Consider the following 17,802-nt stretch of genomic DNA (forward strand, 5'->3'; position numbering starts at 1 on the left):
TAATTTATCGACCCCGAAAGGATGAAAGGCAAAATCGACCTCGGCGGAATTTGAACTCAGAACGTAGCGGCAGACGAAATACCACTAAGCATTTAGCTTGGTGTGCTAATTGTTTCTGCCAGCTCACCGCAATTTACCCTGAATATATTCTTTTCTACTCTAGGCATAAGGCCCAAAATTTTTGGGAATGTGGCCAGTCGATTAGATCGACCCAGTACGCAACTGGTACTTAATTTATCAACCCCGAAAGGTGCCACGCTGTGGGACTGAACCTGGAACCATGTGGTTGGTAAGCAATCTCTCTCTCTATATATATATACACACACACGCCCTAGCATGGCCACAACCTCAGGGCTGAAACATGAAAATACACACACGCACTCATCTAAACAGAGCAGCCTGTGAAACTCACACGCTGGCCACTCGAAATTTCCCCCCACTCGCTACACGAATCAAATGCTTACTCACACAAACAATGCACACACAAAATATACACACTACATACTTTACACATAAATAACTTTACGAGAACACGTTACTCGTTCAGTCAGAAGAGAGAGAGAGCGGGTGAGTGAGTGAGATACATGTCAACAACATCAACACAACAAGGCTGATTGCTTCTACTTCGGACCCCGGACCAAGAAGGACAACATCCACAACAGCACCAACAACCATCCAGTATGCATCCATCAAGAAAGAAGAATTGTAGACCATGTCAGTTCATTAATCTTCTTATTTTCTTATTCTTTACTTAATTTCATGAAGTTATCGCTGTACCCTAAATTATGTTGATACGATATGACATACATACGAGATCAGCCCAACCCAGCAAACGTTTGTTTTTTTTTTCTTCTAATTATTATTGATTATAGTAGTATTTGTGGTTGTTTTAACCCCGGGTAGCTTTGACCCATCGGAATCGGACCCCTATTATCAAAGTCGTTCTAGCTGTGACCATCCCGTCCTGTTTACTTTGAATCTAGCCCTGCTCTAAACTTTCGATTTTTGTGTTTATCATTATTGTTTCTGGTCGCATTTGTGTTTTTAACCGTAGGCCATCTTTGATCCAGCGCGCCCCTACAATCAAAAGCGCTCTAGCTGTGACCAGCCCCTACTACATCGAGTCCAGCTTTTCCCAAACGTTCACCCCACCCCAGTTATCATTATGGTTTTTAATAGCACTTATTGTTTTAACCCCAGGACAGCTTTGATCTATTAGACCTCTAGAATCATAATGGTTCTTAGCTGTGGCCATCCCATTTCGATCCAGTGGACCCCTGAATTCAAAAAAGTTCTAGCTGTGACCGTTTCCTTTCCGTCCAGCCTCTGCCCGCCACAACACGTTTTATCTATTGTTTTTCCCTCGTATTTGTGGTTGTTTTTATTTCAAGCTAGCTTTGATCAAGCGAACCCTTATTATCAGAAGCGTCCCAACTGTGACCAACCCGTACTGCTTTCTCTCTCTCTCTCTCTGTCTCTCGATATAGTGTACAATTATATATTTCCCCATGTGTCCACTCTTGTTAACCAAGAATGGACACTTCGTTACACGTCAGTGTATGACTTTAAAGAGTGCTTTAACTGCTATTTCTACCAGGTCGACCGACCACGTGTTAATTTTAGTTGTATTGAATCCCTCGATACATCAACCCGAGCGAACAGTGATTTGCGGTAGATTTGGTTGCTGCTTCTTGAAGTTTTCATGACCACGTAGAGAGTATCATGTTTGTTTCTCTTTGTTTACGTTTGTTTATGGTATGCATATTAGGTCACCTTTGATGCGCTGTACTATAATTAAGTGTACCAGCTGAGACCACCTCGTTATTATTGTTATAGTAGAAAGGATTATTATTATTAATAGTTATTTTTAAATATATATTGGCATTATTCAACGTGTGGTTGTTTAAGGTGTTAGTTTGATTTAAAATAGATTTGGCTGCTATTTCTAGCAGTTCAAACAACCAGGGTGGTAATAGTTATATTAGGCATAGCTACAGTTTATTGTCCCACTCTCTTATGATTTTTGGTTCCTCATAACTTTCTGAATAATTTATATTTTTTAAAGAGATTTTGCAGCGATATGTTTTCAGTGATTTAAATTACAGTAATGTTGATGAAATTTTTAACTACTTAATTTAAAAAAAATTTTACTTAGAAAGAAAGGAAACCAATACCGTTTGAACTGTACAATAATTTTGCTTACGACCATTGTGCAACATACAAGTCAATCTAATGATATCCTGATTGTTATTATTCATTATCAGCGTAAATTTATAACAACAAAAAAAAAACTTGTAGAAGTTTACGAAAGTATTATTACTAAAATAGAAGGCAAACATTTTCATCGAAATAACCAAATCTATACTTTTGAAAACATGTACTTTAAGAAATTCGCGAAGAAGGAAGAATTAAGTTGTCAAAAATATCAGTAAGAAACAAAGTCGTGGGGCCGTAAAGTGTAGATGTACCTTTAGTGTTATTAGTAATGCGATGCCATGTGTTATTTATGAGATATGAATTGATATTTGAATTTCTGTGAACGACAAACCCAGACTGTTTAAGTTTAACAAAAGCATTAAGAATAGTGTATATATATATATATATATATATATATATATATAAAGTGCTATGCTGATGGAAATACATATTCAGGGCCTAGGTATTGCCGTCTGTATAAAAGCTTGTTTTGCACCACGTGGTTTAAGTTTCAGCTCCATTGCGCGGCACGTTAGTCGAGTGGGACTGGGCACTGAACCATGTGGCTGGGACGCAAACTTTTTACCACAGTCCTGTATATGTATGTATGTTCGTATCCCAAAACAAACAAACCACCAGAAAATGTCCAGTAACAACTTAAACAACACAATAACTGAATACTGGTTTCAAATTTTGGTACAAGGCCAGCAATTTCGATGGAGGGGTACAATCAAGTATCTATTTCTTTACTGCCCACAAGGGGCTAAACACAGAGGGGACAGACAAACGGATTAAGTCGATTACATCGTCTCCAGTGCGTAACTGGTACTTTATTTATCGACCCCGATAAGATGAAAGGCAAAGTCGACCTCGGCGGAATTTGAACTCAGAACGTAACGACGTACGAAATGCCGCTATGCATTTTGCCCGCCGTGCTAATAGTTCTGCCAGCTCGCCGCCTTAAACACTAACTGAATATTAATCGATTAAGCAAGTATATATGATTGGTACAGATTTTTATCGCCCATTCCCCACTCCATAAGGACGCAACTGGAGGTTGACCTTTATAGCTTAGCGCTTTTTTCTTCTTGTTACGGTCATTGGACTGTGGCTAAGCTGGAACACCGCTTGAAAGGGTTTTAGTCGAATAAATCTACCTCTGTATGGTACTTATTTTATCAATCCCTTTGCCGGACCACTAGTTACGAGGACATAAACAAAACAGCACCGGCTGTCATGTGGTGGGTGTGTTAAACACAAAGCCACAAAAACCATGCTTGAAAAAGTCTTTTCGACTCTTAATTATTTGTAATAAAACTTCACTGAGCCTCAGTCTATTCGCTGTGTACATCTAGTTGACCTTCGCCCCCCCCCTGTTATATATACTTTTATTTATATTCAGCGGAAGTAACAGAGTGACTCATGGTCCGAGAGCTTCGTGCGGTGGTATTTATGTACACGCTTATGCATTTTTTGGGTAAGATTCTTGATATGTAATCGAGTGTTGAAACAGACGGTTAAATGGAATAATCAGGACGAGAGGAGATACGTGGGATATAGAATCACCGAAGAGGTCGCTAAAATAACCATAATAATAAAGCAGCTGAAATGGAGACCAAATGTATAGAGTGTATGTTTAATTGGCAAAATACGATCATTGTTATGCTGGGAAATGGTCATATTTTGCCAGGAACTACGTGTGAATTGTTGGCGGTTTTTTTTCTCCGTTTTCCTTTTCTTTTGGACTTTCCTCTGTCTCCTGTTTCTGAAGAAGAGCTTTGCTCGAAACGTAAAGCTACCTTTGTTTCCTTCCCTGAGCGTCTGTTAAAACTTTGTATGTACCACGTCCTCGCGTTGTTGTTTTTTCTTTTTGTGCTTTTCTTCATTTTTTTTTGGTTCTCTCTCTTTCTCCCTATATATATATATATATATATATATATATATATATGGAGAGAGAGCGAGAGAGAAAGAAATTCCCCACCCCCAAATGAAGAAAAACAACAACGCGGGGACATGGTACATGCATGCAAGGTTTTAACAAACGTTCAGGGAAGGAAAGAAAGTTAATTTTACGTTTCGAGTAAAGCTCTTCTTCAGAAACAGGAGACAGAGGAAAATCCAATAGAAAAGGAAGACGGAGGGGAAAAATCGCCAACGATCCACGTGTAGTTACATTTTGAATACACATACACACATATGTTTGTTTTGCAAGATTCTTGATTTGAAATCGTGTGTTGAAACAGATATTGTTGTATTTGGGAATGGTAATGTTGCCAGTTTAGCCAATAAAAACACACGTACTATATACTTGGTGTTCATTTGCTCCAGCTTTATTTTATATTAATCGTATTTCGGCCAGATAAGAAAGAAGAAAGCAAAGGACCACTGATGAGGTCACGGAAGTGTGAGGAAAGAACTCTGATCGAAATACGATTAATATAAAATAAAAAGTGCGTGTGTTTTTATTGGCTAAACTGGCAACATGACCATCCCCAACTACAACAATATATATATATATAAAGACTCAAGAGATTGAGACTCTATTCCTTAGAGCGTAGGCAAGAAAGATATGCCATAATATACATCTGGAAGATCCTAGAAGGACTTGTTCCAAACTTTGGCATCGAGAGTTACACAAATGCCAGAACTGGGCGCCACTGCATAGTGCCAAGGACTCCAAATTTGCCATCAAGATGTAGGACAAGATACTGTGATAGCCTGGGCTTCCGAGGCCCACAGCACTTCAATATCCTCCCGAAGAACCTAAGAGACCTGCATGGGGTGGATGCAGATGTCTTTAAAATGAAACTGGATCTCTTCTTGTCAGGTATCCCAGATGAACCAACTTCACGACAGGAGGTGCAGATGAGGGCAGCTGCATCGAACTCTCTCATGCACCAAATGGCAATTGCTAAAAAGCATTTGTGAAGTAAAATCATGCAGCAACATCAAATGGCGGTGCCCCAGCATGGCCACAGCTTGTGAGCTGAAACTAGATAATATATATATATATATATATGTATATTTATGGCCTTTTTCTAAACAGTATCCGTCTACAAATTCACTTTCAGGGTATTAGTCGACCCAGAGCTACAGTAGAAGATATTTGCCCAAAGTGGGACTTGAATGGAAACAATGTGGCTGCGAAGCGAACTCTTTCAATCACAGTCATGCTTGCTTCTTTGTAGTTTATTTATAGCTTTGATTAACTAATTATAATTCTTGTATTGGGTGGATTGTTTAAAGCGCGGGACAGAAAACCCAGACGGTATTTAGCAAATGACCTTTGCATTCTGAGTTCGTATCTTGCCAGGCGGGGTCGACTTTAATTGTCCTCATTCCACAGGGCGGGGTGGGAGGGTCGATGGAACAAAGTAATCAGGGAAGTACTTCTAGGTTCAATTTAAGATAATATAATTCTTATAAAGCAGACTCCGTGTGAATGGAATGTGGCCTTTGGCCAGCTCACCATTGACCTGCACAAAAGTGAGTTGGTTCATTGACAAAATGCTTAGCTATTCTAAACCAATCACCTCAGGCTCGCTACCTCCCCACAAAAGCCTTTTAGACGGGCAGCAACTGTGTTCCCTGCTGCGATCTGTGTCGCATGCATGCCTCTATTTATTGTATCTTTTACTTGTTTCAGTCATGTTTCAAACTGCAGCTATGCTCGGGCTGCACCATGAAAAAATTTTTTAGTCTATCTACGTCTTTTACCGAACCGCTAAGTTGAGAGAGCGTAAACACACACACACACACACACACTATATATATATCGACCAAAGGTTTGAGACGATCCGAGGCTATAGTAGAAGATACTTGCCGAAGGTGCCACGCTGTGAGGAACCATGTGGTTAGGAAACAACTTTCTTACCACACAGCCACGGTACATTTGTTCTAATGTATTTCGTATAAAACATCTGACATAGTTTTTAACTACCCTTAGAGCATCATCGCCTGACAGTGTTTAGTCGAATAAATCAACTGCCGTATCAAGCCTGGTACTTATTATATATCGGATACTTTAGCCGAACCGCTACTTTACGGAGACGTAAACAAACGAACACAAGTAGCCAAGCAGTGGTGGTGGTGGGGGCAGTGCTGTCGTAAAGACGTGGGCAGACTGGGCCTTACGGGTGTGTGTGTGTGTGTGTTGCTATTTCTGATCTCTGTATGCCGTGTCCTGCTGTCAATAAATAAATACTATTGGACCCTCTGCATTTATTTGCCCGGGGGACTAATGCTGCTTCGACGGTCCTGGATATGGGCGCACATATACACATAAATTAGCTCTTCATTTAATACTAAGCATGGTGGCTCTTTTTGGGTAAATATATTCTGGCTGCTCACTATTAATAGTTAACCTGTTCATGAACAGTGTTTCATGGATTACATTATCCAAAGTGATTTTTTTTTTCTTTTTAGGTCGGTAGATTGCTACCTGAGCGAAACTATGAGCCACTATTGGCAATACTTGGCCCCCCCCACAAAAATAAAAACTACCCTTAAAAAATTTTTTTTTTCGATACAAACCCCACTTTTCGGCTACGAATCTGCAAAACAATTGGCAAAAATCGACATTTCTAAATTACCACCCCATTTACTTCATTTTTAAACTTTTTTCACGATTTTTGTTTCCAAAATATGCGGAAAAATACGGAGATTATGATTCTGAAAAAAATTTCCAAAAATCTTTGTAAAACATATTTTAAGAATTTTTTTTCTTCTAAATATGCAGAAAAATATGGACATCATAATTCGGCCGAAAATTTCAAAACATTTCTGTACTTACAATTACGATTTTAGGGTTAGTGTTGGGAAAAAAAAATGTCAAAATTGAATTTTCACAATGCCGATTTTTGGCAATTTTCTGGAACCTCCGTATCTGAAAAAATTACAAAAATAAGAGAAAATGGGGGCGGAAGTCTTTCCCTACTATTTTTATTACAAGTCGTTGGTTCTGTGTTAATATGGTGTATATCAGCTGAAATGTTGTGTTAACAACAAACAAGATGACAAATATCTATCAAATGTAAATAATATACATAATTCCTCATCTTTTAAATATAGAACTGGATGATGATGATGTTCTACATTTATATAATAAAAACATTTTCCTTTGTTAGTTATGACAAACTCCTACAAATAAAGGACTTCATTTATTTCTCTCTGTTTCAAGTTTTTTTAAAAAAAAAAGTCACTTATGAGAGTTATCCAATTTCAGTCAGACAGTTAGCCCCATTATTCGTTACTCAATCAGGATTATAAAGTGCGTGTGTGTGTGTGTGTGTGTGTGTGTGTGTGTGAGAATTTGTATTTCTTCTCATCTTTCCATTTGTTCTCTTGTTTTTAACAGCAGTTTTGCTAACAGTATTTGAACAGGGTCATTTGCTTGCTGTCCACCACAAAAGCATGTCCACACTTCTTGATATGCTCTTGATACGTTCCATGATCTTTGTTAAAAAAAAAGGCTCAGTTAGGTGGCGTTTCTTCCCAGTTCCCTGTGTAGTCATGTCCGGCTGTTTATTATTACTTCACTTGGAAACCAGTGGGGGTTGACATTTGGAAGAGTGTCCAGCTGCAGAAAACTGATCTAATGTTCTCTCATCTGACCTATGCAAGCATGGAAAAGTAGATGTGGTTGTGTGGTAAGAAGTTTGCTTCTCAACCACGTGGTCCTGGGTTCAGTTCCACCGTGTGGCACCTTGGACAAAGTGACTTCTACCATAGCCTAGGGTTGACCAAAACCTTGTGAGTGAATTTGGTAGATGGAAATTGAAAGAAGCTTGTCATATATACACACATATTTGTGTGTGTGCGTTTGACCTCCATGACGGCTTGTCAACTGGTGTTGGTTTGTTTATGTCCCTGTAAGTTAGCACTTTGGCAGAAGATACCGATAGAATAAGCGCCAGATTTTTAACAAAATAGTACTGTAGTCAATTCATTTGACTAAAATTCCCCAAGTCCAATGACTGATAAAAGATAAAAGATTAAAACAATTATTTTGGTGCTAGCTTAGTGTGTGGTCTGCCATAGAATCCATAGCCTATGCTGTGAAATTATCTGATCTGGGTTAGGATTAGGGTTAGACTGCAAGCTATAGTGTAAATGGCCAGGTAGACTTGCACACTAAAGTGGCTCTAATTATTTCTTTTCTGGTGTGGGTTGGATAGATTATAACAGTCTATGTTATCTTACACTCCTAGGATCAGAGAAAACCACCCAATTTTGGTGTTATATATGTCTCCCTAGTGTAGACTGGGTGTTTTTTGGTGTACCACCAACACTAGAGAAGTTCTCCTATGTGGGAGGAGTCCCACATAGTCCCTTCTACTCTGGAAAAAGTCCCTTCTGCTCTGTTTTACTTCTTATTCTTAGCTATTGCTCTCTGTGATGAATAACCTGTAATGCTTGTGGAGTTCAAGTCTAGCTCGTACGTTTATGTATATTGTGTTGAAGCTGTATATATTGAATATCGTTTCTCTTGATCAGACATACATGTGTGTGTGTGTGTGTATGTGTGCACATGCGTATACACACACACACAATGTATACAGCAAAACATTGAAGCCACTTACTGTAGGTTGCCATGCAGTGGGACTGAACCCATAACCTTATGGCTAGGAAGCCAGCTTCTTACCACACAGCTATGCAGTTGTACGTGCAGTAATTCCTCGACTATTGCGGGCATTACGTTTCAAAACCTCTCACAGAAATAATTAAAATCTAAAAAAATATAAATACCTATTGGCCGTAGAAACCCACGATATACTGTGGAGTCCCTGATATAAATTTACATATATTAGCAAAAAAAAAAACCCCAAAAAACCGTGATGTACTGAGTGCACAATTGTTGAACTGCGATAAGGCGCGGGATTACTGTGTATTGCTTTCACGCAGGAAATAGAAAACCAGTGATAAAGTAAAACTCCAACTTGCGAGAGATATGCGCACACGTACACACACATTAATTACCTGTCACTGATGTCACTCGTATATATATATGATTGTGTGTGTGATAAATAATTATTGTTTACGTTTATATTCATTGTACTGTTATCAAGATCAATTTTTAGGTCAATTATATATATATTTATACACTTGTCCACTCACCTTTATTTTAAATACATGTGTGTGTGTGGGTTTATTTTTGAGCACCATTATATGACTGCGTAATTCATTATGTTCTATTTATTTAACTATATTAGACAAATAGATGGGTTTTTTTTTCTATTTCATCTTAAATATTAATTATGTCACAAACGAATACTTGTATTTATTATGAAACCAGGTTGCCTTCAATGGGTCTTTTATTCAGTTATTAATTTACTAATTTCACTAGTCGGATTGTGACCATACTGGAGCACCACCTGAAGGATTTCTCTAATCAACAGCATTGACGTCGGTGATTATTTTAAGTTTGGTGTTTATTTTGTTGAGTTTTGTTTACTGGGATTGTCGCTTGTGAGACCTGCCTTGGATGTCTGTTCTGACTCACTGCACTTTGTCACATGAGTGTGTCTCCTTGTCTTGGCATTGCTTACTACAGGTGGTGGCGTGGCTTTGTGGTAAGAAGTTTGCTTCCTGACCACATTGTTCTGGGTTCAGTCCACTGAGTGGCACCTTGGGCAAGTGTCTTCTACTATAGTCTCGGGCCGACCAAAGACTTGTGAGTAGATTTGATTGATGGAAACTGAAAGAAGCCCATTGTATTTATCCATATATATATATATAGGGTGTGTGTGTCTTTCCATCTGTGTTTGTCCTCTTCCACTGCTTGACAATGGTGTTGGTGTCCTTATGTCCCCATAAAATAGGGATTTGGCCCCAAAAAAGAAAAAAACTCAGAATAAGTACCAGGCATTAAAGAAAAAGTCCTGGGGTTGATTTGTTTGACTAAAATCCTTTAAGGATATCATAGATAATATCTTTCACTATTAATTGAATTACTTAATAGAGATTATTTCTCTTAATTATATACATATGTTATTTATTGTGAAATTTGATTTACTATTGCTAAATTGAATTTTTCCTTGTAAGTCTGAAATTTTATATTCCCTACTATTATTAATATATATATATAATATATATATATATATATATATATATATATATATAATATATATATATATATATATTGTGTATCTTGTGTCTGTGTTTGTCCCTCAATACCTCTTGAGAACCGGTGTTGGGTGTTTATGTCCTTGTAACTAGTAGTTTGGCAAAAGAGACCACTAGAATAAGTGCCAAACTTGCAAAAAAAAAAAGGAATAAGTACTGCTATCATTTCACTCGACTAAAACTTCTTCAAAGTGGTGCCCCAGCATGGCCGCAGTCTAATGACTAACATGAGTAAAAGATATAAAGCATGTATACATGTTTCATATATCTCGTAGTTGTGGCCAATGCTGGCGTCATGTAACTGGCACCTGTGCCAGTGGCATGTAAAAGTTACCTTCCGAGTGTTGAACCTCGCAGAGGCAAGGTGGTCTATGTTGGTGGCTCATAAAAAGCATCGTTCAAGTGTTGGGCCTCAATGAGGAAATGACCAAGACCTTTGGCATTAAGCTGTGCTTGAGAAGAAGACCCATCGAGCCAAGTAAAATTGTAGTCATGGCAAATACTCGTCATGAAAATGGCATCTGTGCCAGTGGCACGTAAAAGCACCCATTACACTCAGAATGGTTGGCATTAGGAAGGGCATCCAGTTGTAAAAACCATGCCAAATCAGATTGGAGTCTGGTGCAGCCTTCCAGCTTGCCATCACAGGTCAAACCAGCCAACCCGTAGACAATGGATGATGATGGTATACATGCATATATTGGGTCATCCTATAAATAATGCAGTTTTTTTGTACTTCTTTTATTTTTCAAAATTAAGATAAACAAAGTTCTTTTGTAATCTAAAATATACTCTCCATTTTCTACAATGCTCTTCCATCTATCTGGTAGACTTGCAAGGCCCCTCTTCCAAAATTCATTTGTCTGTGACAAAAAATACTCCTCCAGCACTCTTCTGACGTTGTCTACAGAATTCATATTTTCTTCATTCAAATGATTTTGAAGACTGCAGAATAACTGATAATCAGATGGGGCAATGTCTGGCGAATATGGTGGGTGGGGCATCGTTTCCCATGCAAACTGCTCCAGCCTTTGGAATGTCATCCTTGCTGTATGTGGCTGAGCATTATCCTGATGGAAGAACGTCTTTTGTCTTGAAACCCAAGATGGTTGTTTTCCTTCTAGTGCTGGCGTTGATGAATGGTTGAATGACCAAATCCAAGCTCTTTCCTAGTTCCTCAACAGTTATGAAGGGATTTTGTTCCACCAGGGTTTGTAGGACGTCCTCGTCAAGCTCTACAGATCTTCCATGATGAGGCTCATCTTCTAGGCTATGGTTTCTGGCTCAGAATTTCTGGAACCACCATTGACACTGGCTTATGCTTATTGTCCAATCCCCATATATTGCATTAATATTCCTCGCACTTTCCATTGCTTTGTTGCCTTTATTGAACTCATAAAGCAAAATTTGCCGAATATGCTCCTTTGTTATTTCCATTATAGCTTTGAAAAAATAACTGTTAAAACTGAATTGCACTCTTCAAAACTTTCACTAAGAATAAGCACAAGGTAAAATTACTACCTGCTTTTATAGTAAAATGATTCAGGTAATTTATCCAGTCCCCTCCAACTTTTAGTTCATGCAATTGAAAAAAAACGTAATATTTACGGGATGACCCAATATATATATATATATATATATATATATATATATATATAATATATATATATATATATATGTTTCATGCATATATTTTTATATATATATATATAGAAAGAAGTAATTCAGTTGAATTAGGTACTTAAGCTAAGGCACCAAGTCAGTCTGGTACTATCTGCACAGCTCAAAGTTAGGTGAAGAAAAAGGAAATAAGTAACAAGGATGTCCTCGTTACTTATTTGCATTATATATATATATATATATATATATATATATGTATATATGGATCTTTTCGGTTTGAACGGCAGTTTTTCTAGCAGTGTCATATGAAATTGTCACCCATAATTACAACCCTAGTATCGATCTATTGCATTTCAATGTATTTTAGGGTTAGGGGTGGGGGGAAGGTTCCTTTTTTTTTCTTCACAAATGTAAATAAACCCAATCTGTTTCTTAAACGAGGGACATATTCATACGGCAGAGAACGTTGTTTACCTCAGTGGACGTCAGTGATTGGTTGAAATTGCAGAAACTGAAGAAAAAAACAACAAATATCTTACAAACTATAGAATTTTCTCAATAAAACCAAGAGAAAAAGATGTTTTATAAACACATTCTACCAGTGTACGAAGTTTAAAATTTTTTAGTTACCTAGAAATTATGTTAAAAACTGCTGTTCAAACCGAAAAGATCCATATATATATATATATTCTTTTTTTCTTCTATTCTTTTATTTGTTTCAGTTGTTTGACTGTGGCTATGCTGGAGCATCGCTTTTAGTTGAACAAATCGACTCTAGGACTTATTCTTTGTAAGCCTAGTACTTATTATATCGGTCTCTTTTGCCGAACTGCTAAGTTTTGGGGATGCAAACTCACCAACGTCAGTTGGCAAGCAATGGTGGGGGCACACGCACACACACAAGGGCTTCTTTCAGTTTCCGTCTACCAAATCTACTCACAAGGCTTTCGTCGACCCAAGGCTATAGTAGAAGACACTTGCCCAAGGTAGCATGCAGTGGGACTGTACCCGGAACCATGTGGTTGGTAAGCAAGCTACTTACCACACATCCATCCTTGCACCTATATATATATATATATATATATATATATATATATATATATATATATATACATATATATATATATATAACGGGAAGCTTTATGAAAATAAACAAAAGACGAAGGCAGGTGGAAAACAAACGAACAAATATATATATACATATATATATATACATATATATATATACATACTCATAGACATGCATATATGTTTCATATATATTGGAGCCTGGTGCAGCCTCCTGGCTTCCCAGGCCCTGGTCAAACCGTCCAACCAATGCTAGCATGGAAAACAGACGTTAAACGATGATGATGATATATATACACATACTCATATACACATGCATATATGTTTCATATATATATATACATACATACATACTCATATACACATGCACATATGTTTCATATATATATATATATATGTATACACACATACACATGCATATCTGTATATATGTTTCATATATTCTTTTACTTGTTTGTCATTTTCCTGTGGCCATGCTGGAGCATCGCTTTATATGTGTGTGTGTGTGTGTGTGTTGAAACACCTCTGAATGTAGCATAGCTCTGCTCAATTACATTTGACCTTGGGCTTACAGTGTACAACGATCAATGTTAGGATGACATTTTGTTTTGTCTCCTCAATCAATATACAACAACAACAAGGCTTCGCCTTTGAGTTCCTGTGTGGCCTAATTTTATTTTATTTTTATTTCATAATCATCCTTTGTGAACTTTAATGTCCTTGTTGAGTAAAGTTTCCTACTCTGTCATATTTCTGGATGATACCAGTGATAAGGAAAAAATCTGTAACACAGCAGGTTTTGTTTGAAGTGTTTTGGTGTCATATTTGCTTTGTGTTGTTGTTTACATTTTTTTAATGCTAGTTGCTGTGTGATAAGAAGCTTGCTTCTCAACCACATGGTTCTGGGTTCAGTCCCACTGCATGGCACCTTGGGCAAATGTCTTTTACTGTAGCCTTGGGCAGACCAAAGCCTTGTGAGTAGATTTGGTAGACGGAAACTGAAAGAAGCCCGTCGTGTATGTATGTATTTATTTGTTATTTGTGTCTTCCCCCCACATCTGTTGACAACTGATGTTGGTGTGTTTACATCCCCATAACTTAGCAGTTCAGCAAAAAGAGATTGATAGAATAAGTACTAGGTTTATAAAGTATAAGTCCTGGGGTTGATTTGTTCGACTAAAGACTCCAGCATGGCCGCAGTTAAATGACTGAAACAAGTAAAAGATTAAAAGAATATGGTGCAAACTATAAACCTATATATGCAGGAGGTAAGAAGTTTTCTTCACAACAGTATGGTTTCAGGTTCTGTCCTACTGCACAGCACCTTGAGTAATTATTTTCTTTCTGAATATAAACCCAAGCCAGTTAGTGTTTTGTGAGTGGAATTAGTTTGTGGAGACTCTATGGAAACCTGTTGTATGGATATTTGTTGTATGGATGTTTTATGTTTGTTTGTTTCCTTGTCTTTTATATCTTTTTTTCCATGCTAGCATGGCTCAGTGGTTAGAACATCGAGCTTACGATCATGAGGTTGTGAGCTTGAATCCCAGACTGGGCTGCATGTTGTGTTCTTGAGCAAGACACTTTATTTCACATTGCTCCAGTTTACTCAGCTGTAGAAATCAGTTGTGACGTCACTGGTGCCAAGCTGTAACGGCCCCTTTGCCTTTCCCCTGGCTAACACTGGTGGCGTGGAGAGCAGAGACCGGTATGCATGGGTAACTGCTGGTCTTCCGTAAACAACCTTGCCCGGACTTGTGCCTGGGAGGGTAACTTCCTAGGTGCAATCCCATGGTCTGTGTCGTGACCGAAGGGAATCTCAGCATGGGTTAAGTGGACGTATTATGAAGACATTATTTTTCAGCTGGAGTTTTTCTCATGAGGGATCTTTTATTTCTGCACGTCTTTAAAAGTGCAAAGCTAACAGACAATTTGTTGATAGAGGACACAAAAACAGTCCCACTGCTTGTAGTTCAGTGAATTTTCAAGAAGCAAAATTTTGAACATATACAAAGATGTAAAGAAATACATAGGCACACACACACACACTTATTGTTAGCAACATGTAATGTTCATTTTCCATGCTGATTTGATTTGGACAGTTTCACAAGAATTGGCAAGCCTGGGAGCCACACCAAGTTCCATTGTCTGTTCTGGCATGGTTTCTACATCTGGATGCCCTTCCTAACATCAACCACTTTACAGAGTGCTCTGGACGCTTTTTTTTATATGGCACCAGCACCAACAGGGTTGCCAAACACCTTTGCAAGATAAAAACCCCTCAATTGGCTTCTTTCAGTTTCTGTGTATCAAACCCCAACCCACATGACTTTGTTTGACCGCCACTACAGCGGAAGATATTTACTTAAGGTGCTGTGCTTTTAGATTGAACCAGAAACTATGGGGTTGGAAAATAAACTTTTTAACCACACAGCCATGTGTATATTTGATTTGTGTGCGTATGTGTGTGTTGACATACTGAAACTACACTTGTCATTTTCAGAGTTGAAAAATGTTATGACATTTACATTCCTTATTGACCTTATAACCAGTGGTCACCCTACACTTTAGATGACTGGCAGAATAAAGAAAAACAACCCCTTATTTAACCCCTTAGCTTTCAGATTACTCTCTTAAATGTCATTTCCATAATTTTGAATTAATAATGTATTATATCATAGCTTCAAGATTTCCCTGATGTGATAGTTTGTTTTTTTAGAATACATTGTAGGTAGGTGTGAGAGGCTAGATCTGGCTGATTTGAACATGCAACCAGTAGAAATGGTGCCTGATACTAGTTTAAATGCTAAATGGTTAAAAAAAAACAAAAAAAAACAGGCAAGAGTTGATCAGAAGAAAGGCATTGTGCAGTAAAATACTGCCACACAGTCCCTTTTCAACCCATGCTCACATGGAAAATCATAATCATCAAAATTTAATGTTCACTTTTCCATGCTTGCATGGGTCAGACGGAATTTGCTGGGGCAGATTTTCTACTGCTGGATGGCTCTCCTGTTGTCTGCCCTCACTTGTTTCCAAGCAGGATAACATCTCAACACAGCTAAACTTGTTCTTCATGGAAGGCTGGCAATTAATAACATCACTTGTATGAAAATGATGTTCATTCATAACCATCATGTGATGTCTAGACAAGGGTACAGACAGACACACATACGCATCCACACACACATTTTACATACACATATTAAAAGCACCATTTGAGCATGATCATTACCAGCGTCGCCTTACTGGCACTTGTGCCAGTGGCATGTGAACAAAACATTCAAGTAAGGTTGTTGCCAGTGCCGCTGGACTGACACCTGTACAGGTGGCATGTAAAAAACACCATTTGAGCGTGGCCGTTGCCAGTACCGCCAGACTGGCTCTCATGCTGGTGGCACATAAAAGCACCCACTACACTCTTGAAGTGGTTGGCGTTAGGAAGGGCATCCAGCTGTAGAAACTCTGCCAGATCAGATTGGAGCCTGGTGCAGCCATCTGGTTTGCAAGTCCTCAGTCAAATCGTCCAAATGGAAAGCGGACATTAAATGATGATGATGATGTTAGTTCATCTGTTGTTGTCAATGATGATCAAAGAGATTGCATGGGAGAAGAAGACCGAGGCATGATGTGTCTGGCTGTGGTTGCTCAGTCCGATGCATGCTTATAAGGCCCTGCCACAAGTTGTGCTTTGTTGGGAGTGAAGGCAAGGAGTTAGCTCTGGTCTTGTGCAATTCATGTTTTCTTTTTGCCCCAGCAATCCTGTTCTGTTTGTTGGAGGTGGCACCTCTATTGGTGCAGATTTGCCAGGCAGGGCAGTCTTGCACTTGCATTTCCCAAGTGTGAGGTTTAATCTCAAAACTCTTCAGTGAAGCTTCGAGTGTATCCTTGAAAACCCTTTTTCTCTCCACTTTGCTAGGGCTTGCTCTCCACCTGTTTATTTGTATATTAATGTGTGCATACTTGTGTGTGTGTGTATATTTATTTATTTATGTAGGCTTGTGTACATGTCATCATCATTTAATGTCCATTGTCCATGGGTTGGTCAGTTTGACCAGAGCTGGTAGACCGAGGGTTTTCACCAGACTCCAGTCTGTTGTGGCATGGTTTCTATGGCTGGGTGCCCTTCCTAGCAGCAACCACTCCGAGAGTGTAATGGGTGCTTTTTACATGCCTTCAGCATGGGTTCCAGTTACATGACTCCAGTATCTGCCATGGCTATGATTTCACTTGGCTTCATGGGTCTTCTTCTCAAGCACAGCATATTGCCAAAAGTCTCGCTCATTTCTCATTGACTCCATGAGTTTATGTATAATTTATAACAGTGAGTGTGTTAGACTTTTAAGAGTGTTACAACAGTACTAGCTCTGACAGCAGATTTACTATTCTCTAACCCAAAAGAATTGAAACTGGTCATATCTAGCCCAAATATCCTACCTCTTTTATGTTCAAACCGGGTAGATCTGACCTTTCACACCTACCTTACAATGTCATTCTAAGAATAAACAGTCACATCATCAAAATTTATCGTTATGAGATAATGCATGATTTAATTCAAAATAATGTGAGGAGGAGTTCATGTTCCTTCCGCTGCTTCCCCGGCTGGCTTCCATGCCGGTGGCACATGAAAAGCACCAACTGATCGTGGCCGTTGCCAGCCTCCTCTGGCCCCTGTGCCAGTGGCATGTAAAAAGCACCCACTACACACACGGAGTGGTTGGCGTTAGGAAGGGCATCCAGCTGTAGAAACACTGCCAGATCAGACTGGAGCCTGGTGCAGCCTCCTGGCTTCCC

At 38.6% G+C, this 17,802-nt stretch overlaps 1 protein-coding gene across 3 annotated transcripts in view; it reads left to right on the plus strand.

Moving 5' to 3' along the window:
• LOC115218429 (NEDD4-binding protein 2) overlaps positions 1–17,802 on the plus strand; it is an 80,649-nt gene that overhangs the window by 18,635 nt on the left and 44,212 nt on the right. The window contains exon 1 of one of the 3 annotated variants that reach the window (XM_029788239.2): positions 524–714. The exons of the other annotated variants lie outside the window; for them this stretch is intronic. Within the exon in view, the coding sequence (XP_029644099.1) occupies positions 681–714 (34 nt within the window). The 5' untranslated portion in view covers positions 524–680. Of the gene's footprint in view, positions 1–523; positions 715–17,802 lie in introns of those variants that run through there. 3 annotated transcript variants of the gene reach the window in all.

This window comes from Octopus sinensis, linkage group LG13, assembly GCF_006345805.1.
Source record: "Octopus sinensis linkage group LG13, ASM634580v1, whole genome shotgun sequence".
NCBI lineage: Eukaryota > Metazoa > Mollusca > Cephalopoda > Octopoda > Octopodidae > Octopus > Octopus sinensis.